This window comes from Lepidochelys olivacea, assembly GCF_965140295.1.
Source record: "Lepidochelys olivacea isolate rLepOli2 genome assembly, chromosome: 3".
Classification (NCBI taxonomy): Eukaryota; Metazoa; Chordata; order Testudines; family Cheloniidae; genus Lepidochelys; species Lepidochelys olivacea.
This window is the reverse complement of record NC_140413.1, coordinates 186,246,232-186,270,640: the sequence shown is the minus strand read 5'-3', so window position 1 is coordinate 186,270,640 and position 24,409 is coordinate 186,246,232. Positions and strand designations below refer to the sequence as shown.

The 24,409-nt window shown below is 45.0% G+C and overlaps 1 protein-coding gene across 1 annotated transcript in view; it reads right to left on the bottom strand.

Moving 5' to 3' along the window:
* The window catches only part of EML6 (EMAP like 6), a 321,111-nt gene that overhangs the window by 36,748 nt on the left and 259,954 nt on the right, over positions 1 to 24,409 (bottom strand). Inside the window, exons 29-31 of the mRNA XM_084624464.1 lie at positions 19,893 to 19,971; positions 12,803 to 12,932; positions 1,889 to 1,987 (exon numbers count right to left, since the gene is read on the bottom strand). Of these exons, the coding sequence (XP_084480590.1) occupies positions 1,889 to 1,987; positions 12,803 to 12,932; positions 19,893 to 19,971 (308 nt within the window). The remainder of the gene's footprint in view (positions 1 to 1,888; positions 1,988 to 12,802; positions 12,933 to 19,892; positions 19,972 to 24,409) is intronic.

Sequence of the window (24,409 nt, the reverse complement as noted above, 5' to 3'; positions counted from 1 at the left end):
AAAAAGTATGCAATTTGGGTTCTATTTCAAAATTTAGGACATGATAGTATAAGCTATCTCCAAGATACTATGAATGAATGTTTTCCAAATATAAGAAATTGAAACTTAGGTTCCAATCCTGTAAGGGTATATACTCAAATGAGTAGTCCTAATGAAGTCATGGGCAAGGGTTACTCTGATGAGAGTTCCATGAAAATGCCCTTTTGACCCCAAATATCAGAAGAGCAATACAGGGTGAGATTCTCCTTTCACTTAAACTGGTGACTTCAGTTGGACTACTCACATGAGTAAAATTACACACAAGCTTAAATCTTTGTAGGACTGAGCTCTACTTTAGCATTGTTGCATGAACTACAGAGTCAACTATTCTGTCAGATGAGATCTTAAGTTAAACACACGATGCTTTCTGTGGGCATTAAAGATTCCACTGCACTTTTTGTAAATGTTCTTATATTTCTCTTATCCTCAATGTTGTGCAGCATGCTGTGCTATGGTTCACTCCAGAAGTGAATGCATTTCAGAGAGCTCATATATAGCTAGTGTGTAATGAACTTTGGGACCCTTCAGGATAAAAAGTGTTATATACATGTAAATTATTATTATAGAATATTATTAATGAATTTAACTGGACACTGTGGAGTCACCTGAATAACATAGAGGCAGACAGAGTGAAAACAATAGGGAAAAGGCATTTTTCTTTTTAAATGTTATAAAAACCCTGAGAATAAGAAGGCAACAGCAAACAGAATGTGTCTGTTTTTTGCTGAACTGTTTTCCCCTAAAGTATAAAATAACATTTGCTCCTGTCCTGAAACCTTTTTATTTTGAGTTTTAGCCCAGGATGCATTTACAGGCAAGTTCTAATCTTCTATAAATAGCATGTGAATTTTAATAACAAAACAATGAATAAAGAAACTGCAAAATCTTCCTTTGCAATAGCACACTAGGTACTCTTTTGACAGAAGTAAAAAACTAAAAGTTTTTTTGAATATTTTTCCTAATATTAATATTTGAACTTGAATTTCAAATAAGGCTAATAGATAGCTAAATATATTTTCCCTACCTTTGAGCCTGCTCAATAACCAAATTTGTATTAATTTCAATGAGAACTGATCATGCTCAGAACCTCACAACTGATAAGGACAATTTGTCAAGGTGTTGATATACTGACATTTCCCTGTCTCACTGTTAAGTTTCATTAGTATAAAAGTTATGGGTTTGAGTCTTCTCCCACTTACTGTGGTGTAAAATCAGGAATAACTGTGCAAATTTCAGTGGAGTTACTTACAGCAGTGTTAAATCAGCTTAAGTGAAAAGGGAAATCAGACCCTATTTTTCTATCTTGAAGCTTGCATCTGAAGGGCCTTGATCATGCAGCTCTTAGTCCTGTGAGTAACCCATTGGAACCACTCATGTGAGTAAAGATTACTCACATAAGTATGATTTCAGAATTGGGCCTTAGGAGCTCAAACTGTTTTTTACTACTAAAGGGAGTTCATTGCAGTTTTCTCTTATTCTGCTTCACTTTCTGAGGTTTTATGAAGGTGGTTTCATTGTAATGCTTTCATTGTTCAGTAATGTCTTTGTCATACTACAGAACAGTGGCTTGGTGGGAGCAGTCCTATTCAATTTTTTTTCTTTTTCACATTATTATAACACATGATGTCCCATGATCTAAAATTCAGTGGCTCACAATCAGAGATGACAGACAGATTTAAATAATAAGAAAATGCCGAAAATTGGTGATTTCATTAAGAGTGAAAGGATAATCTTGGGAAAGTAACTCTGATAATTCCCAGATTCCTAAATATGAACGCACCCAGCCCCAATTAATCAGTCCCCCTGATAAATTTTAAGTAATACTTTGTTAATATGGAGAATCACTTACCAATCTGACTGGTAGCCACAACGTTTTTATATTTCGGGTGCTGGTTCACAGTGAGGCAGAGAATATCATCAGTATGCTCCAGGTAGAAACTCTGACTTCCTAAGAAAATTCAATTACGTTTTTATTAAAAATAGTATTTCAGCAATGGCAGTGAAGAATTTTTCTAACAATCTATTGCTATGGGCCACACTAAATGATCAAGGGAAGGGATGGAAGGCAGGGCAATCATTACTTAAAATACAGCACAAACCTGCTATAAACAGAGTTTTAAAACTGTTCACAAAAAGGCTGTTTGCTCTTTTTCAAATAGTTACAACCAGGGATGACTAGGGAGCAGCCAAGGCAAGGACAGGGCAAGGACAAAGGTGAACAATGCATAACTCAGATCTCTCTCTTAAGTGGAAAAACCTGTGAGAGGGGGTCAGAGGAACACTAAAGCTTTGTGAAGTTCATTTAGCAAATTATCCCCTCAAGGATGGAGAGGGAAAACAGTGTAGATAGGATAATGCCTCCCAACCACACAGATACTGGGGATGCACTGGAAAGGGCATTCCCAAAGTGATGGAGACACAATGGCTCAGATGGCACTCCTTTCTTCCTAGCAGGAAGATCCTTAGGATGTACTGCTGAAATTATCTTGGTTCCCTCTAGCTACTCAGTAGCAGTTACAGACTGGGGCCTTGTCTGCACTACAGAATTTTGTTGACAAAACAGTGGAGGTATACACACTATAATGCTCCTTCCACTGACAAAACTCTCCTGCTTTTCCAACAAAATAAAACGACCTCAACAAGAGGTATAGAGCTTTTTGTGGAAAAGTTACATCGACAAAGTGTCAGTGTATACACTGCGCTTGGCTATGTTGCTGTAAATGGCCTTCAGGAGGTGTCCCACAATGCCCACCCTGACCATGCTGGTCAGCAGTTTGATCATCCACCCCTGCCCCTCTAAAGGCCTGGGAATTTTTAAAATTCCACTACCTGTTTGCTTGGCATGGACAGCTCACATCACAACTTCCCAGCTGACTATGGTCTACACAGAAACTACTGTCCTGTTTGGAGCACACCTGAGTTGTTGGATCTGCTGGTACTGTGGGGAGAGAAGGGTGTGCAGTCCCAGCTCTATTCCAGCCATAGGAACTTTGATACCTATGGTCAGATTTCTCATGGCTTGTTGAATAAGGGCTAGAAACAGGAAACACATCAGTGCTGTGCAAAGATAAATGAGCTGGGGCAGGCGTACCAGAAGGCAAGGGAGTCAAACTGTTGCTCTGGTACTGTGCTGAAGACCTGCCACGCAGTCGTTTCCCCAGGAATTGAAATTAGGGGGGGTGTTCGAATTTATGGGGGTGCGTGTGTCAGGGCTGATGAGGGGTGACACTGTGAGGGTGAAGGTGGGCTGTATGGCATCATAGTAAAAACTGAAAAATGTTTCATGACCATTTTATTAGATTTAATACAAATTAAAGTTGGCTACTCAAGCCTTCTATGAAGCACTATGTCTACATCCTTCTTGGTTTCTTGTTATAATTTTTCAGAACTCTGTTAAAGAACTTCTGGAATGCAATGCGTTCATCTTTGGTGGCTTCTCATGAGTCCGGTACTTCCATTCCTTCAATTGATATACTCATTAGTTCATTCACATGATCAGGCAGAGGGTGACTTCTTTCAGAACACAAAATTCTATTCAATGATGAAAAAGAACGCTCAACTGCAGCTGTTGTGACTGGGAGTAGCAAGAGATGAATTCCTACTTCTTTCATCCCAGGAAACAGAACACAAAGATCAGGTCGAGCCACTAGTGATGATAAAAAAGAAGTTGAAGTCAAATCTTCATTCATTCGTCATATGATATTCCACTCTGTGTTCAAATTCTCTATTCTGTCCTGATCACATGGCAGGCCCATTGCTGGTAGTGCCTCATTCCACTCACCTGTTGGTGTTGTATAGGACAGGCATCTGTAAAAGTTACCTAGAGGTTGAGTAGAGTCTAGAAGTCGCTGTTGTAGATTTTTAAGAATCAAGTCTGTGTACTTTTTCAGTTGTCTTAACAAACACTTCTTGTCTTCTTCACTTAAGGATTCAATATAAATGCCTTCATTAGTCAACTTCTGGACTGAAGTCTTTGCTTCTTCCAGTACTTTTTCAATGGATAGCTCTCTGATTGATCCAAATGTAGCTTCTATTGTTGGACAAAAATCTACTACTGTTGTAGCAGATGCCTGGATGGCACTGTTTAATGACCCAAGTGGTTTTAACGGTAGACTTACGAGATAGAGAGTGGCAATAGTCTTCTCTAAACGTAGTAGCAAAAGTAATCCACCAGCCTCGCTACTTAGATCCATCTCATCTTGGTAGATAATTTCCAAAGCCAGTAATAATGGATGGAGTAATTTTAAGACAACAGCCAAGGATCACTCATGAGAAAGCCAGGGGTTTTTCCCAGGTTGGACTAATTTGAACTTCAGTCCCAGTGTACCTTCTATATTTTCCAAGATATTCAGTCTTTTTGGACTCATGCTGAAAAAATAACATAATGAAGACATTAAACTTATAGCTTTTTAAATGTCTTTTTAAGATTCTGCAGCTCCTACTAGTGCTAGTTGGAGTAGATGGCCTCTGCAGTGTGCAAAGGAGAGATTAGGGTTACACTTTTCTCTGAGCAAAGCTTGTACTCCACCATGTCTTCCAGAGAAGTTTGTAGCTCCATCAAATGCCAAGCAGCCATCTGTTTGGGGTCCAACTGACAAGCATTTAACTCTTCTAAGATGTGGGTTGTCATAGATGCAGCCGATGTGTCTTCTATAATTTGAACATCTAGAAATGCATCTACTGGCCTACCCCTGATATCAAAATAACATACACAAGGACTTAATACTTGATGCCAATTTGCATCGGTGCATTCATTAGCCATGTATGCAGTTTTTTTGAATGTGGTGAGAGAGAGAGTTCTTCACTTTTTCAACTGTTGAGTCTTTCACTGTTGCACCGCATGCTTCTAGCCAGTCAGTTGAGTTTCTTGCAGAAAGATAGTGAGCATTTGCTGGTCTTGTTCGGAACCAGTGTTCAACTTCAGGATGAACAAGTGACAATGCACTTAACATTGGCCTCCAGTTTGTGGTGTGTGGTATCTCTTGCTTAAATAGAAAGTAGGATGCCACAGCCATGTTTGTTTGCATGAACTGTGTTGTGTCTCCAGTATTCTTAACAGCCTCATTAAGTACTTCTAAAATTGGCTTTGAAAGTGGGCTTATAAAGCTTTCTGTATGTTGATGCACTCCAGAGGCCGGTGTTGAAAGCTTATAAAGCTTTCTGTATGTTGATGCACTACAGAACTGTGTTGCCCAAGTGATAGATTTTGGCTGGGGTTGGGTTACAAATCACTTGAATGTGGGGGGGGGAATGAAATGTTGTTGTTCTTATTGTATGAGTAAAGGGCAGTAGAACTGTACTTAGCCTGTGCTGATTGAGGGCATCAAGAGAGAGGGTGGGGACCTGTCCCTCTCCACTGTTTAAAGACAGAGCTGATTAGGCTTCATAGATAGTCTTTTGTTCTGTTAAGTGACCACTGCAGCTGAAATCACTGATAATCAGGTCTACGTGCTTAGTCCTGCTGTGGGGACAGTGTTTCTGTGGAAGACACAGCCCAGACTGCACTAGTGAGGTTCCCCCACTGAGAGCTCAGCTGAAATCACTGAGAGCTGGGTGGAACCTCAAGAAACCAACTTGCAGAGGTCACAGTGGCAGTTGGCAGCCGGAGGTGACTGCGCAGGGCCATTGGCAACAGAGTGGTGGAGTGAACTGTGGCACAACAAACAGCAGTGGCCAGAGCGAACAGTGAGCAGCTGGAGGAACGAGCAAGGTACCTGCTTGCCCTCCACCTGGGAGGTGTACTCACGTGAAAGCTCCTCTGAACTCTGAGTCTCCACTGACCAAGGACAACACCAGTGAGTGGGGTACGGTGGAAGGAAAAGTGAGGGGCACATTAAATAAACATTTGTTTGTTGGACTATATTTTAGTGATTTTGCTCTAGAATGCTAGATTTGTGACTGGAAATGGAAACTTATATAAATATGTTTTCTAGTCGGCCAAGATTTTTAAAATGCATTATTTGCCAAGGTTGTTATCTCACATCATTGCTATCTTGAGAGGTCATTATGTTGGGGAGTTTCTATACTAAACATTTTTATTATCATAATTAATTTTACATAAGAATGGTCATACTGGGTCAGACCAGTGGTCCATATAGCCCAGTATCCTGTCTTCCGACAGTGGTCAAGGCCAGGTGCTTCAGAGGGAATGAACAGAACAGGTAATCATCAAGTGATCCATCCACTGTTGCCCATTCCCAGCTTCTGGCAAACAGGCTAGGGACACTCAGAGCATGGATAATAGCCACTGATGGACCTATTCTCCAGGAATTTATCTAGTTCTTTTTAAAATCCTGTTATAGTTTTGGTCTTCACAGCATCCCCTGGCAAAGAGTTCCACGGGTTGACTTTATGTTGTGTGAAGAAGTACTTCCTTTTGTTTTTTTAACACCTGTTGCCTATTAATTTCATTGGATGACTGCTAGTTCTTGTGTTATGTGAAGGATTAAATAACATTTCATTATTCACTTTCTTCATACCAGTCAAGATTTTATAGACCTCTATCATATCCCCCCTTAGTTGTCTCTTTTCTAAGCTGAAAATTCCCAGTCATTTTAATCTCTCCTCCTGTTTCATACTCCTAATCATTTTAGTTGCCCATCACTGTACCTTTTCCAATTCCAATATATCTTTTTTTGGGATGAGGTGACCAGATCTGCACACAGTATTCAAGGTGTGCATGTACCATGGATTTATATAGAGGCAATATGATATTTTCTGTCTTATTATCTATCCCTTTCTTAATGATTCCCAACATTCTGTTTGCTTTTTTGACTGCCGCTGCAGTGGATGTTTTCAGAGAACTATCCACAATGACTCCAAGATCTCTTTCTTGAGTGGTAATAGCTAATTCAGACTCCATCATTTTGTATGTATAGCTGAGATTGTTTTCCAATGTGTATTACTTTGCATTTATCAACCTTGAATTTCATCTGCCATTTTGTTGCTCAGTCACCCAGTTTTGTGAGATCCCTTTGTAACTCTTTGCAGTCTGCCTGGGATTTAACTATCTTGAATAGTTTTGTATCATCTGCAAATTTTGCCACCTCACTGTTTACCCATTTTTCCAGATCATTTATGAATATGTTGAACAGTAATGGTCCCACTACCGACCCCTCAGGGATACCACTATTTATCTCTCTCCATTCTGAAAACTGATAATTTATTCCTACCCTTTGTTTCCCATCTTTTAACCAGTTACTTATCCATGAGAGGACTTCCCTCTTATCCCATGATGGCTTACTTTTCAAAAGTCAATTTAAATTAAATACATTTTTTTAAAATTTATATTTTTTTAGAAATCTAGACCTGTTATGTGTTTTGGTGTAACTTGCATTATCCTTATGTTAAATTTCCATTATCCTAACAAAACATTTACTTTATTCATATCTCTTTTATATGTTGCAGGTCAAAGTGAAAATGAAAAGACAAAAAAACCCAACAATTTTTCCACTCAAAGGCCTCAAAACCTAACCAAGGTGAAGAATACATCAAGAACCAAGAATATATCAACATGGCATCTTAAGATTCAAGTGGTATCTCTACATCCGACCAGCCCGAAGCACAAATACAGCTACCTACTGAAGAAGCAGTGTCTCCAAAACCTAAAGACATTCCCGATGTTTGTCGGTCAAAGTGTTCCCGTTTATTGAAGTTACAAAAGATGGCTACTGGTGCTCCTCTTGTAAAAAAGCTTATGAAGAAGGAAAGCTTCCCAATGCTATAATTGGTAAAAGTGGAGCAGCTTGGTTTGTCAAACTGATCATCAAAGCCGATGCTGACAAACTACGTGAAAAGGCTGCAAAATTGTTTGCTGGATACTTAGGTAGATTAGGTGTGAATGTAAATGCAATCTGGTCCTGAAGCCTTTCCCCCTAGCCCCAGCTCATTGCTAGCTGTCAGGGAGAGCTCATTTAGACTTTGCTTACAAATCATCATTTGAAATTATTAGGTTGGCCAACATCACCGAAATGAATGCACGGACATTGTCATAAAAAACAACAGCTGTATAAGGAAGCTAGTCCATGTTCATACTTTTCAAATCTATTATACTTTTTCAGATACACGTATTTTATCATACACTGTATATGCTTTTAAAATGTGTATTAATGTTTCAAATTTCCAAACAGTCACTAAATTGGCATGTAACTAGTTCACAAAACTGGGGGTGGGGGGTGTTGGGGAAATTCGGGGGGGTGTAGGGAAATCACAGTTGGATGCTCGGATCCTCAGCAGTGACCCCACCTCCACCACCAAGAGACCCAGGATACTTTGGGGGGAGAAGGGGGCTGGAGACAGTGGACAGTTGACTCAATGCTGAGGATGAAGCGGTGGAAGAGGAGGTCGAGTTGGAAAACAAGATGGGACAGGTGACAGGCTTGTTCGGTACTATGGTGAGCCTGGACCTCTTCTAGATCCAGGAGGGTTTGAGCCAGTCCAGCACTCCATTTATGGTGCACATGATGCAGGAGAGCGGAGCTGTGGTAACTGGTCTTTTTGAGTTGATGCTGCTCAGTTACATGAGGTAGAGCTTTGCTTTGTTATATGATAGAAGTGGGTTAAGGGATAGAAATGTACAAGACTAGATGCGCTTGCACATTCCCCTATGCAGCTATGCAGTAGGATGGAACATGTATTAATGCACACTGAGATTTCACGGGAATCCTGCAGAGAGATCTCTAGGACACTTTTCTGGAGGTACTTGCCAATCCTCTGCTGAAGGTTCCCTGGCAGAGCTGCTTTGTTCCTTCCCCCAATAAGGGAAACTTTCCCGTGCCAATTGGCAATCACCTGTGCAGGGACTGAAGCAGCCACAATGAGCAGCATATGGACCCAGTCTGAAGCCGCATGCATGCAGGAGATGCACCCTTGCTTACCCTCAGGACTGGCTTCAGTGACCCTGCCTGTGGAAAATGGTGGCAGAATTTGTAATTTTATCCCAATGCCTTGCAGTGATCCCCTTAAAAAAACACCTAGACCCTTTGCCCCATCTTGAGCACACACCCCTCCCCCCACCGCCGGGTGAACTCACTATGTTTATGATGTTCACCGAGCTGTGTGCTTGCCAAGGGACAGTGAGAAACTGATTCATATTTTAAAAGAGGTGTATTTTACTGTAATGATTCAATGCTGCAATAACCATCATGGTTCTGTTTCTTGTGTCTCTGCAGATGTGGCCTTCAAGGAACCCCCTACACACCGGTGGAGTGCCTCTGCCAGATAAGGAGGACATGTTTTGAGAGGTGCACCAATCCTCAGACACCAAAAAACAAGAACACAGGGCATGGAGAGGGACTTGAAATGAAAATTAGAAACTAGAAGGCAGGGCAGTAAGGAGAGCCAGGAGCAAATTTTAATGGGCCAGGCATAGATAATAAAAGTGATGGAGGAGCAAATGGAGATGTTGAAGTCCCTAATCACACTACAGGCAGAATACATGCATGCTCACCCCTCTCCCCCACAGCTGATACGGCACTGCTTGCTATGCCCTCCCCAAACTGCTCCCACCCATTCTTTGCATCTTCCTGGCCCGTCTCAATACCGCATTCACTCCACCCCTTCAGACAGCTTCCAAAATGATTGCTTGAGTTATACACAGCTATTAGAGCCTATATCAGGACACTGCCCTTCACTGTTATCTCTCTTTACACCAAGCGTTTTGTGTGTGTTGTTAATTGGCTTTTAATAAAAACATACTCTCTGAAAGATAATCTTTATTTGTGTCCTACACACGGTGGTTGCTGCTGGAATTAATATACAGTGGCAACTGGAACATTTGCAGACTACAAATTATGGTCAGGAATCATCAAAATTTTCATGCAAGGCAGCATGTTAACAAAGCATGGCAAAATGCTGTATAAAAAGATTTACATTATTGGTGCTCATTGTCAAAATGGTGCCTCAAAGCCTCCTTGATTCAAATAGCCTCCTGTTGTGCCCCTCTAATAGCCTTGGTATCCGGCTGCTCAAAATCAGCTGCCAGGTAATCCGCCTCCGTGCTCCATCCTGGGGGAAACTTTTTACTCTTAGTGTCACAATATTATGGAGCACACAGCAGGCTGCTATGACCATGAGAATATCTTCCCCATTTAGATCAAATCTGCCATAAAGGCAGCCCCAGTGTGCTTTTAATCTGTCAAACGTACATTCAATGGTCATTCTGTACCTGCTCAGTCTATTGTTGAAGTGCTCCTTACTTCTGTCCAGGTTTCCCATGTAAGGCTTCATGAGCCACGGGAGTAAGGGGTATGCTGGGTCTCCCAGGATCACTATGGGCATTTCAACATCCCCCATTGGAATCTTCTGGTTTGGAAAGAAAGTTCCTGCTTGCAGCTTTCTATACAGGCCAGTGTTCCTGAAGATGTATGAGTCATGCACCTTTCCCTGACCACCCTGTGTTGATGTCAATGAAACGACCACAGTGATCCACAAGCACCTGCACTACAATAAAGAAGTACCCCTTTCTATAGATGTACTCCATCACAAGATGGTCTAGGGCCAAGATTGGGATATGCTAGTCCTCTATTACACCACCGCAGTCAGGGAATCCATTGCGGTAAAGCAATCCACTATTTCACACACATTGTCAAGAGTCACAGTCCTTTGTAGCAGGATGTGATTAATGGCCCTGCACACTTGTGTTAACAGAACCCCAACATTGGGCTTCCAGACTCCAAACCGATATGTGACTGACTGGTAGCAGTCTGGAGTTGCCAGCTTCCACACAGTGATCGCCATGCACTTCTCCACCGAGAGGGCTGCTATCATTCTGGTGTCCTTGTGCCGCAGTGCTGGGGCGAGCTCCACACACATTTCCAGGAAGGTGGCTTTCCGCATCCGAAAGTTCTGCAGCCACCTCTCATCATCCCAGACTTGCACAGTGATGCAATCCCACCACTCTATGCTTGTTTCCTGAGCCCAAAAGCGATGGTCCACCATGTGCAGCTGCTCCATCAATCCAAAAGTGGTGTTTCTTTCCATGGCACACAGCAGATGAAGCATCTCAAATGCCTATTCAGATTGGGTGCTCATGATATACTGCATGAGCATCCACAATGTGTTCATAACAGTAACCCCAACAGTAGAGAGCAGTGCAGGATCCATCCTTCCAGGCAGGTATGGCAGGTGCACAGTAATCAGGGACCACTAAAAATGGCATGAAATGCAGTCGGAAGTCCACGAAATGATGGGACAGAAAAAACATTGAGCCCACTCCCATGATGCACTGTGATCCACTCCATCTTCCCACAACTCCTAGCTGCAGAAGGTGGTGAGTAGCACAGTGGGATAGCTATCCACAGTGCACTGCTCTCACTGTCAATGCTAGCGCACCAAATGCGGATGTGCTCCGCAGAGAGAAGGAACATTGTGTGAACATGCACAAGCAATGTAATTATATAGTTTTTTTATTGTTGGTGTAACTTGTGTCGACAAAAACTCTAGTGTAGACAAGGCCTGGGACTGAGAGGGAGTAAATACAGCTAAGAGCAGTATTAACTCCCAAGTGTATTTCTCCATGGAAATCTGGGGGATATGGAAGGGTTGGGGCTGGTGCTTAATTTGTGCCAGGGCTTGCCAAGTCTGAGCCCCGGCACCTCTAGGCTTGGCAGTTCATAGTCCCAGCACCTCTGAGCTTGCCGTGTCAGTTATGAAAGTAAAAAAATTGCTTGAACCTTGGAATCTGATTGCTTGAGCCCCAGCAACTCTTTCATTATAAATTAAGCACTGGTTGGGGCTGTGGAGCATGGCCAGACTTCTCCTTGCTCCTCCTCCTCCTCCTCCTGTTGTTATATGAAGAGAAGGTTGTGTTCTTAGCCTCTCCAAAACACAGCATACACACATTGTGCAAACGGGATGTGATTGTGTTAAAAAAGTAAAATGATACAACAGGTTGGGAGGACTGAGGACTGTTCAGCCCTAGGGTTACCACACGTCTTGGTTTTCCCAGACATTGCCTCTTTTTTGAGCTTCCTTTCTCTCTCTGGGTGGATTTTTCAAACACAGGAAATATCCAGGACATCTGCAGAGCAGACAAGCTGCAGCTCAGAAAGTGGCCCGGTAGGTCCGCTCTTTGATTGTTTCCTTCCCTGCATCCACAGCTGATTGGTCCACTCTCCTGAAAGCCACAGCTGCTGTATCCCACCCACCCAGGCCCCAGTTCCCATCCTTGGAGTGGGGGGGTCTTGCAGGAATGTGGTGATTGATGTCTGGTGCTGTGTCCTGAGCTTGTGCTAGCCACCTTGCCACCATGTCAGGGCATGACACTGCCCCCCTCTCCAGTGAGTACCCCGCTACAGGTACCCTCTCTAGCTCCCCCAACTATACTCCCACAGTCTCCCTCTTTTTGGGAACCTGAAATATGGTAACCCTATTCAACTCAACCCTAGGCTCTCTTTTCCTAGAGAGCCACTACCATCTCTCTTATATCCAGGGTGAATTTTAACAAGGGACAGTCACAAATGCTTGCAAGGATTTGCATACCATATCTCACAGGAGCTACATCTGCTCACAGGAACAGGGTGGCTTCACAAAAAAACAGTGGCACCCTATTACATTCATACTACAGTACAGTAACCAACAACTATAGACTAATTTACATGAATTCCCTACCAGGATACAAAAAGAAAAAAGACATGTAAGAAAGTGACAAAATTATGATTGTTGAATGAAAAGGTTGTCTTGGCCATAGATTTTTTGTGTTTTTTGTTTTTTGGGGTTTGTTTTTGTTTTTTTAATTTCACAGTACTGTTTCATTGTGAATTACCTGTGGAAAGATTTTGAACTATGCCTGCTGCAGCTGTGTGGAAAATAATATCAGCACCATCATTGAGGTAATGAAGGTTGTTGCGACAATCAAATCCTCTGTATCCAAAAACATGGTCTAAAGCCAGCTCCTAGTTAAGTAAAGAAAAAAGATTAGATAGTGGAATAAAAACAAACAAGGGAGTTACCAACCATGTTTGGATCAGATAAAGCAGGGTGCTAAACCAATTAGACAAGCAAATATTTCGGGAGGCAAAGAAATAATTAAACAATAATTAGTAAAATTTCCCTACTCTACTATTTTAAGGATGACATTTTCATTGACTATCTACAATACTACTGGTTGACTAGACCACTGAATTCATATTCTGATTCTTAAATAAATCAGGTTTCAGAGTAGCAGCCGTGTTAGGCTGTATCCGCAAAAAGAAAAGGAGTATTTGTGGCACCTTAGAGACTAACAAATTTGTTTGAGCATAAGCTTTCGTGAGCTACAGCTCACTTCATCGGATGCATGCAGTGGAAAATACAGGGGGGAGTGTGTGTGGTAACACCCATTGTTTCATATTCTCTGTGTATACAAAATCTCCCCCCTGTATTTTCCACTGCATGCATCCGATGAAGTGAGCTGTAGCTCACGAAAGCTTACGCTCAAATAAATTTGTTAGTCTCTAAGGTGCTAAAAGTACTCCCTTTCTTTTTAAATAAATCAGTCAGCTATAAACTGGTTGTTTCTTTAAGGGCTATTTAAGGTAAATTTAAGGTCAACAAACATATATTCTATAATTCTATGATATACATTTATTATTTTTTTCACCCAAATCAATTTAAAGAAATTGCAGTGCAAAAGTTATGTGTAAAAAAAAGTTACCTACCTTTTGTAACTGTTATTCTTCAAGATGCGTTGCTCATGTCCATTCCATGTTAGGTGTGTGTGTGCCCACGTGCAGGGTTGTCGGAAATTTTTCCCCTACTGGTATCCATAGGGCCGGCTCTTGCCATCAAATCTGACAGAGGTGACAGATGATGGGTCATGGAATGGACATCAGTAACACATATCGAAGAACAACATTTATGAAAGGTAGGTGACTGTTTTTTCTACTTTGAGTGCTTGTTCATGTTGATTCCATGTTAGGTGACTCACAAGCAGTATCCCTGGAGGTGGGCTCAGAGTTCACGGACATGCAGCCTGCAACAGTGCTCTGCTGAAACTGGCATTGTCCCGGGCCTGCTGGATGATGGCGTAATTGGACACAAAGGTATGGACAGCCAACAAGGTAGCGACTCTACAGATGTCTTGAACCAGCACCTGGGCCAGGAAGGCTGCTGATGAGGCCTGGGCTCTTGTGGAATGGGTGGTTACAATTGCCAGCGGTGGGTACTTTTACCTGTTCATAACAAAACTTGATGCAGGCTGTTATCCATGAAGAGATTCTCTGCAAAGAGATGGGCAGATCTTCCATCCTATGCGCCACTGCGACAAAGAGCTGAGTCGATTTTCGGAAAGGTCAGAGCCTCTCCATGTAAAAGGATAAGGCCCGCCTAACATCCAGGGTGTGTAATCTTCACTGGATTTGTGAGGTTTTGGAAAGAACTCTGGGAGGAAAATGTTCTGATAATTGCGAAATTGCGACACCACCTTCGGTAAGAAGGCTGGGTGTGGTCGCAGCTGGATCTTATCCTTGTAGAACTCAGTATAGGGTGGTTCCCATGTGAGCACTCTAATTTTGGAGACTCTTCGGGCCAAAGTGATTGTAATATGGAAGGAGACCTTCTATGAGAGGAGCAGCAATGAGCACGAGGCTAATGGCTCTAAGGAGGGCCCTGTGAGCCTTGACAGTACCAGGTTCAGGTCCCAAGCTGGGATAGAATCATAGAATCATAGAATCTCAGATTTGGAAGGGATCTCAGGAGGTCATCTAGTCCAACCCCCTGCTCAAAGCAGGACCAATCCCCAACTAAATCACAATAGGGTTGCGAACTTGAGGATAAAGTCACTCCAAGCGACTTGGTCAGGAGACAGATTCTGGTCCAAGGCCCAACATGAAAAGTGTTTCCATTTGGCCAGGTAGGCTGCCCTTGTGGAGGGCTTTCTGCTACCCATCAGGACTTGCTGGACTTGAGTTGAGCATGCTTGTTCCTCCTCATTCAGCCATGCAGCAGCCACTTCATCAGATGCAGGGATGCTAGGTTCGGGTGCAGCTTATGACCATGATTCTGGTACAATAAGTCCGGCCAGAGCGGGAACTCTCACGGCACTGCTGTTGAGAGTTGCAACAGCATGCCAAGCCAATGTTGGTGTGGCCACGCCGGAGCTATCAGGATAACCCTTGCTCTGTCCCGCTTGATCTTTAAGAAGTTCCGGTGCACCAGTGGAATCAGGAGGAAGGCGTATATCAGTGCCCCCGACCATGGGAACAAAAAGGCATCAGACAGGGAGCCACTGTTGAGCTTGCAGATCAAACAGAATCAATAGCATTTTCTGTTCTTCCTGGAGGCGAACAGGTCAACCTGGGGAGTCCCCCACCTGTAGAAGCTCACATTGACCACCTTTCAGTGGAGTGAGACAAGAAGGACCTGCTGAGATCTGCTGGTGCATTCCTGGCCCCTGGGAGGTGCAATGCTACGAGATGAATGGTATGTTGGATGGAGAAGTCCCATAGCCTGAGCGCCTCCTGACACAGGGCTGAGGAGTGGGCTCCACCCTGCTTGTTGATATAAGAACTTGGACTACCATTAGAACTTGGACTACCCCACCTCTCAGGTAGGGAAGGAACGCCTGGTAAGCCAGGCATATCACCCTGAGTTCCCTGATATTTATGTGTAGGGAGCGTTCCTCCCACAATCAGAGACCTTGAGTGCTGAAGTTGGCTCCCCACCCTAAGTCTGAAGCATCAGAAACCAGTGTCACTGATGGGGAGGGGTTATGAAGGGGACCCCCTCCAATATCACATGCAGGTCTGTCCACCACACCAGGGACAACAGAATGTGTGGCAGAACCATGACTAGATGTGGATAAATCTGTATGCCTCTCCACCTCTACTGCCACTATCGCCATACATTTCATGAAGACCCTTGGAGGGGAGGGGAGACTGAAGAGCAGCGCCGTACACTGGTAATGACTCTGGCCCACCACAAAACAGAGGAATCTCCTGTGCCCATGGAAAATAGAAATGTGGAAATATGCATCCTTCAAATCGAGGGTGGCGAACCAGTCTCCTGGATCCAGGGAGGGGATGATGGAGGCCAGAGAGACCATGCAAAATGTCAACTTTTTGAGATATTTGTTGAGGCAGTGCAGGTCTAGAATGGGTGTGAGGCCCCCTTTAGTCTTTGGGATTAGGAAATACTGTGAATAGAAACCCTTTCCTCTCATGTTCTGAGGGACTTCCTCCATGGCCCCTATGCAAGAGGGTCTCCACCTCCTGGGCGAGGAGCTGCTTGTGAGAAGTGTCCCTGAAGAGGAACAGGGAAGGGGGGTGGGAGGGAGGGATGGAGGAGAACTGCAGGATGTAACCAGATGTTATGGTGTTGAGCACCCAATGGTCTGAGGTGATTCTGGACCAAGCAGTAAGGAATGGGAAAAGCTGGTTCAGGAATAGAGAAGGGGCTGGATCCAGGTGCAAGTATGGTGCGTCACCCTAAGCTGGGCGCACCTTCAAAATGACTGCCTCAAACCACCTTGGTAATGGGCAGGGCCCAGTTAGGAGGCCGAGGAAGATGGGGCCAATTGACACAGCTTATAACCTTTGTCCCTCTTTCTATAGGAGGGCTGGTGAAGTGGACCTGGGTATCTGGGTGGCAGTGGGGGTGGCTGGTGGCCCTAAGGTGTATACAATAGGAGGGAATGGAGGCTGACCCTTGAGTTCTTTAGCCTCTGCAGCTTTGTGTCCATTTGCTGCGAAAAGAGAACTGGTCCTCGTTTGACAGCCCAGAAGACTTCAGCCATGAACTATGCCTCAGGGTCATAGCTGAGGACATAGATTGTGAGGCACAGACAGCTGCATCCAGCACCACTTGAAGAGAGGCCCTGGCCACCGCCTTAACCTCCTCCAAGATGGCCGAGAAATCCTGTCTTGCCTCCTGAGGCAGGGAGTCTGTGAAAACTTGGCCATCTAGTCCCAAGTGTTGTTACTGTATCGCCCAAGTAGAGCTTGCTGGTTGGCAATACATAAGGCTACAATTATGTCATGGAGGTAGGGTGACCAGATGTCCCAATTTTAGAGGGACAGTCCCAATATTTGGGGCTTTTGCTTATATAGGTGCCTATTACTCCCCACCCCCGTCCTGATTTTTCGCACTTGCTACCTGGTCAGCCTACATGGAGGTCACGGAAGTCACGGAATCCATGACTTCCAGAGACCTCCATGACATTTTCTGCCTTGGGGCTGGAGCTCCCAGCCGGCCTCCCGCAGCTCCCAGCCCCTCACCCTGATGGGGGGACCCTGCAGCTCTCAGCTATGATGGGTGGCAGGGGAACCCCACACAGCTGCCCAGCCATGGCGGGTGGCGGGAGGACCCTGCAGCTACCCAGCTGCAGTGGGTGGCAGAGGGATCCCACCCAGCTGCCTACCTGTGGCAGGCAGTGGGGGGACCCCCTACAGCTGCCCAGTCACGGCAGGCAGTGGGTGGACCCTGAAGCTGTCCAGCTGTGGCAGGGGAACCCCCCAGAGGTCCCAGCCACCATGGGGGGTGAGGAGACCCTGCAGCAGGCCAGCCCCCAAAGGCAGTGGGAGATCCCGGAGCTCCCTGTTGCCATGGGTGGTGGACCCCACCCTGAGCTGCTCAGAAACCACATGTGGGGGACCCCAGAGCTCCCACTCATTGAGGCAGCACAGTGGGTGCTCCCAGCAGCAGTGGGTGCTGAACCCCTCTCCCCATTTTGTCAGGAATATATTTAGTGAAAGTCAGAGTCAGGTCACAGGCTTCCATGAATTTTTGTTTATTGCCCATGACCGATCCATGACTTTTACTAAATATATCCATGACAAAATCTTAGCCTTTCCAATACATAACTGGAAACTGGCTGCTGAATAAACTTTTCTTCTGAAAAGGTCCAGTTTGTTAGCATCCTTGTTTTCAGGGGTTACACTAAACTGCCCCGTCTATCTCTTTCATTGGCTGTCGAGACCACCAGCGACCCAGGGGGAGGGTGAGAATACATGTACTCAAACCCCTGAGTCAGGACATAGTACTTTTTCTCTGCCCTCTTTGAAGTTGGGGGCAGAGAAGATGGCGTTGGCCACAATGCTTTTACCGGTTTTAGCACCCCTGTCGTGCACTGGTAAGGCCACCTTAGAAGGAGCTGCTGCAGCAAAGATGTCGAATAGGCTCTCAGCCAGTTCTTTGAGAACCTTGATTTGCAGTCCCAAGTTGGAGGCCACTCTTTTGAGCAGCTGTTGATGGGCACGCAAGTTGTCAGGTGGCAAAGGACTGGCAGGCCCGGTCACTGCCTCCTCCGGGGAAGAGGAGGAGGAGACAGCTATAGGCGGTGTGGCTGGTTCCTCCTCGGCCACAGGTGCCAATTGTGCAGGGGTCTTCGTGCCGAGGTCCGGCTCAGAATCTGATGCCTGTACATCGCCTGGTGCCTATAGTGCCAAAGCTAAGGTCTGGCCCTCAGAAACCACAGAGGGGTTTGAATATGAGTGGAAACCCCCAGAAGGTTCAATACTGCCATTGGGGTGGCTATTGGGTGGACAGCCAGGGGCTCAACAGTGGGCCTGTCGCCAGTTCTGGCCCATGCGATCAGAGCTGATGATGCCTTGGGGGTCGGGAGGGCTCACACTCACATCCCGAGGAAGACTCCTCCCTGGGAGACCAGGGTGGGGCTGAAGCTGTCACATGCTATCTGGTACCTGGCTGATTGGGGACAGACGTCATGACAGGGAGCGATGCCTCGGAGACAACGACTGGTGTCTTGGCACCAGAGATGCACTTTGTGGTGCCGGGGATTGGAGTCAGGCAGGCGGAGACTGGCCGGCTGGAGAGTGACTATGTAGTGATGGGGAGCAATGGACCAGGGATCAGTGCTGTGAAGGAGATCGGTGCTGTGTTGGAGGCCCAGATGGGGGGGTCTCATCGCAGGCTTCCCTTTAGAGGGAACCGCCTTCGAGGGGTAGATGAGGCGTATGTGGCACTGGGAGAGACATCAACCTCCTGCCACTTGGAACGCCTCCGGCGTTGAAGGCACCAAGAAATGTTGCAGGCCCTGACCAATCCTGGTAGTCGGTGGTGGATCCTGATTTGGGCTCAGTGCACTGGGTGGAGTAGCCACTGCCCAAAGTGGCTTCAGGGAAAATGAGTAGCCCTGCAGGGGTCTCGACTCATGTGGAGATTCCAATTTCCAGTTGTGCGTGGTGCGTGGTGCTAGGGAACAACTTCGGTTCAACTGCAACTTCTTATGCTTCTTCTTAGACATGGAAAAGGGGGAGCGGTGCCAGAAAGATGCCAGTGCTGGGGGAGCACTCCACACCAATGCCGAGGTGCTCAGTGCTGAGTCGGAGCGGCATGGTTACAACGTGGGGCACAGGGCAGCCTCCATTAATAGGGCTTTTAATCTGATGTCCCTGTCTTTGAGAGTGGGAGGTCTGAAGTTTTTGAGGATCCTGCACTTCTCTTTAATATGTGCCTTCCCGAGGCAATGAAGGCACCTCGTGTGCAGGTCACTGATGGGCATAGTACAGATTATTTTAAAAACCTATGTGATATTGACAGGCCAAGTAATTGCTGCAGATAGTATCCATAGACAGCTATAGTATTTGGCTTGCTCAGTGCATTTAGTGAACATATATTTTTAAAATTAGGGACTACGTTTTCAGAAAAATGTGCACTCCCAAATACACAAAAAACAGCATAATTTGGGGCACCATTTTTATTTCGTATGCAGTCATGATAACTGCATGTGCAAATGACCAATGTGTAGCTAGTTATTAACATGTTTAATATAGCAAATGTCTGTGTAAATTAGGGATGTACAGAGAGTCACAACCAGGCACATATGTGACTTTAGTCTGCATTCGAAGTATGGGTGAAATTCACCCAATAAACATTAATCCTAAAAAAAAAGAAGAAAAAAAAGTGCTAAGCCTGACCTCAACCAGTTTCTTTTTTTTGTTGATATCATTCTTTTGTAGTTTCTCAGGCTGAGGAGCAGCTCTGCTAACTGGTGGCCTGAAACAAGCACAGAGAAAACAAAGGAGAAGATAATTAATAAGTCTGAAATGCCTGCTGTACTTGCATTGTAATTCTTGTATAATTAATCCTTACTTGGCAAAAAAATCACTTCAGATGCAAACAGTAAATGATAACTTATTCCTTTTTATTTAATCTGAGCTGCTTCTTCTTTGGTGATCTAATCTTTGGGGTATTTTAAGGGCAACATTTCACAAAGCATAGAGCTAGTGTATTTATTGCAACATTATGTAGCACAGAAAGTTGGACTCAAAAAGAGCAAAACAAAATCAAAAGTAAACAAATTAAAAGTAAACAAACAAAACCCCCACAACTCAACCAGGAAAATAAAAGCTCAAAATATACATGAACAAAATATATCAGCAGGTGATCTTGTGACAATAAAAGAGGAAAGAGTTACCTTGATCCCCTTGTAAGCAGCAAATAAAACCAAGTAAGAAACTTAGTACGGTTTGTACAAATATTTTGGCCATTTTAATCATGCACAAGCATTTTCAGAGTTGATCAGTCATTCCTGGGTGGCACAAACCATGCTATTCAAGCATGCCAGCAAGAACTAAAACAGAAATTAAAGAGTGCACCAGTCTACAAATTCAGAAAGGTCATACCCTGGCATCACCGGGCAAACTCCTACAGGACAGGGAGAAAAAAAGGAAGCTTTATTAATGCTTCCCACACACTTTATACTGAACTGAGAATACTTTTGTGTATTTTAGCTTTTTCGGAGTGCCTTATAGAAACTGTAACTCTTGGAAACATAACAACAGTCTCATGAGTGCTGCTGAGAGTTTCACACAATGGACGTTTATTTGTATTTTAGTTCAGCTCATAATTTAGCCTACTTCCTGTTGTTTCTTGGTAGGCCAACTTGTGTACTGAGACAGTTTCTATTTTTTTGTTCTCAGGGAAACCAGGTTCCTTTATTTTCTCTGAAATTGTTCAATCGAAACACATTATGTAATCATCAGTGATAACTGGACCAAACCGTGGTATAATCACCACCAGAGACTAGATGAGAAGTAAACGGTCATAAAATTTCATTCCATATAAAACATTAAGCTAAGCTAGAACATTTTGCAAAGGCCAATTTGAACCCAGAACTAGTATGAGGCCTTTAAATGAACAATTCAGAAAAGCATCAATTGTTTTCTTGCATGTTTCCTGCTCTTTTTTCTGTTTTAGTATAATTTTAAAATGAATTGATTTTACGTTTCTTCCCCTAAGAATGTCTGTTAAAGTTTATGACAAAAGCAAGCCAGGATTAAGTAGCCAACACACAATTTATTTTGAAAATATAAACACACTCACATATATATATACACACACACAGTACATACACACACAAATATTGTATGTATTTATATATACATATATATATATACACATATGCATTCAGTGCTTTATTTTCATATTGTGGTTCATAAAAGAAATGTAAAAGAAAAGCAGCATTAAGTTCATTTTCACTTTTAAAAAGTCTATGGTCATCGTTAATTTGGTTGAAACTTAAGATGGCAGTGTTGAGGGTGAGAAATTTGCATTGTAATAAATTAAATATATTTACCCTTTGTGACCAGTTCTGCACATTTATAGAAACCTGTATTTTTCCTGTGTGTTAATACTTACTTGACAATTCCCTGCCTCCAAAGGAAAGCAAGTTAAAACATAATACAAGTATTAACCATTTCTTTCCAGTAATTTAAAGAAAATGTGTGCACAGTAAGAGATAGGAGGAATGAATTCTAGAAAAATTTAGACACACTCAAATGTTATGGGCTTTAATTTTTGCAGGCACTCTGAATCACTACAGACTTTGTTTCTTTTAGTAATAATGGGCCTTAGTCTGTTCTTACACCCGTTTTACACAGATGTAACTCATATTCAATGGACTTAATCCAGATTTATACCTGTGTGAGTCAGAACAGAATTAGCTCTGCTGTTTCTATGGATGGTTAGGTGGGAGTGGAAAAAGATGTGAGTGACAGTTCTCTTCCTCCCTTCAGCTAACCAATAAGTCTGTAGTGAAATATTTAGTTGTAGCAGCAGAAAGAGGAGGATAAAACATGGGTGAGCAGAGGTGGCAGTATTGGGAGGGCAAACAAATTAAGTGGCAAGGTGAAACATTGGGAGTGGGAGATTTGAAAGAGAGAGGGAGAAAAGGGGAGATGTCTTAGAGGAAATGGAGTCAGGGCTGAGAGAAAAGGGTACAAGTTGCTGAAGGAAGAGAAAAAGAGGCCTGACTGCAGAAAGAAAAAGAGACAGAGCTACTTAGGAAGGAGAGTAAAGGAGTAGAAACAGCAGGTCAGAAAGAATTAGGATAAGTTCTCCGGGGCAGGGATTGTCTCTTGGTCTGTGCGTGTACAGCACATAGTACAATTTGACTGATCAGTGCAAGTGTAATAAAAATGATAACAATAATGAGAAACCTGTTCCTAGTGAAGTTATTGGAAACAGGATTGGGCCGTCAGAGAGGACCTTACATGAAAGAGACAAATAAAGCCGCTGTCACCTGAGAGAGGCAGAGGAAAAAGTCCTGGCAACTGAGATTGAGGGTGAGCCAGTGATGAGCTGCCAAAATCTTAACAACTGGTTCCCTCCTCACTCCATGAGGGGGTCGTTGCCCACCCCCGCTCCCCGGGACTCCTGTCCCATCCAACCCCCTGCATTCCTTGACTTGCCCTCCCCCAGAACCCCTGCCCCATCCACCCCTGTCCCCTGACTGCCCCCAGAACTGGGCAGGAGGGTCTCGTGGGCCACCGTAGTGGGTGCCACCCCACCCCTAAGAGCCAGAGGGACCTGCCGGGGGGTGAGGTGGGGAGTCCTGGTGGTGCTTATCTGGGGCAGCTCCCAGGAAGCATCTGGCAGGTCCCTCTGGCTCCTAGGGGTGGGGGAGCATAGCTGGGGGGGAGCAGGGGGAGCGGCCACTCCCCCCACTGATCACATCAAAAGTGGCACAATAGGCGCAGACTCCCTGGGTGCTCTGGGGCTAGAGCACCCATGGGGAAAATTTGGTGGGTGCAGAGCACCCACCAGTAGCTCCCCACTCTGCGCCCGGCCCCAGATCATCTCCGCTCTGCCTCCTCCCCTGAAGGCACCGCCCCGCTCTGCTTCTCCGCCCCCTCCCCGGGCTTCCCGTGAATCAGCTGTTCGGTGGGAAGCCTGGAAGGGCTGAGAAGCAGGCAGCAGCGGCTTCACACTCAGGCCAAGGGTGGCGGAGGCGACCTGGGGTGGGGAGCGGTTCCCCTACACCCCACCCCAGGGTTACCTGCTGCGGCGTGGGCGGCCCTCCTCGCACACCCCGCCCCAGCTCACCTCCGCCTCCCTGGGTCTGAGTCCGAAGCCGCCACCTGCTTCTCAGCCCGCCCCGGCTTCCCACGCGAACAGCTGATTCGCGGGAAGCCTGTGGGGGGGCGGAGAAGCAGGGTGGGGTGGTGCATTCAGGGGAGGAGGCGGAGCGGAGGTGAGGTGAGCTGGGGCCGGGGGTGGGGTGGGACGGGGAGCTGCCGGTGGGTGCTCTGCACCCACCAAATTTTCCCCATGGGTGCTCTAGCCCCGGAGCACCCATGGAGTCAGCGCCTAAGGCGCCACTTTTGGCCAGTTAAATTTAGAAGCCCTTTTAGAACCGGTTGGTCTTCGCAGAACAACCGATTCTAAAAGGGCTTCTAAATTTAACAACCGGTTCTAGCAAACCAGTGGGAACTGGCTCCAGCTTACCACTGGGGTGAGCCCAAAAGCAAAGAGATGGGCAGAGAGGAAGACCTGGGTGCCAAGTGGGACACAAAGGTGGGCAAGCACTTAGAGGAGAGGAAAGTGATCAGGAACAGTCAGCATGGATTCACCAAGGGCAAGTCATGCCTGACTAATCTAATTGCCTTCTATGATGAGATAACTGGCTCTGTGGATGAGAGGAAAGAAGTGGACGTGTTGTTCCTTGACTTTAGCAAAGCTTTTGACATGGTCTCCCACAGTATTCTTGCCAGTAAGTTAAAGAAGTATGGGCTGGATGAATGGACTATAAGGTGGATAGAAAGCTGGCTAGATTGTCGGGCTCAACGGGTAGTGATCAATGGCTCCATGTCTAGTTGGCAGCCGGTATCAAGTGGAGTGCGGTCCTCGGGCTGGTTTTGTTCAATATCTTCATTAATGATCTGGAGGATGGTGTGGATTGCACCCTCAGCAAGTTTGCAGATGACACTAAACTGGGAGGAGAGGTAGATACGCTGGAGGGTAGGGATAGGATACAGAGGGTCCTAGACAAATTAGAGGATTGGGCCAAAAGAAATCTGATGAGGTTCAACAAGGACAAGTGCAGAGTCCTGCACTTAGGACGGAAGAATCCCATGCACCGCTACAGACTAGGGACCGAATGGCTAGACAGCAGATCTGCAGAAAAGGACCTAGAGGTTACAGTGGTTGAGAA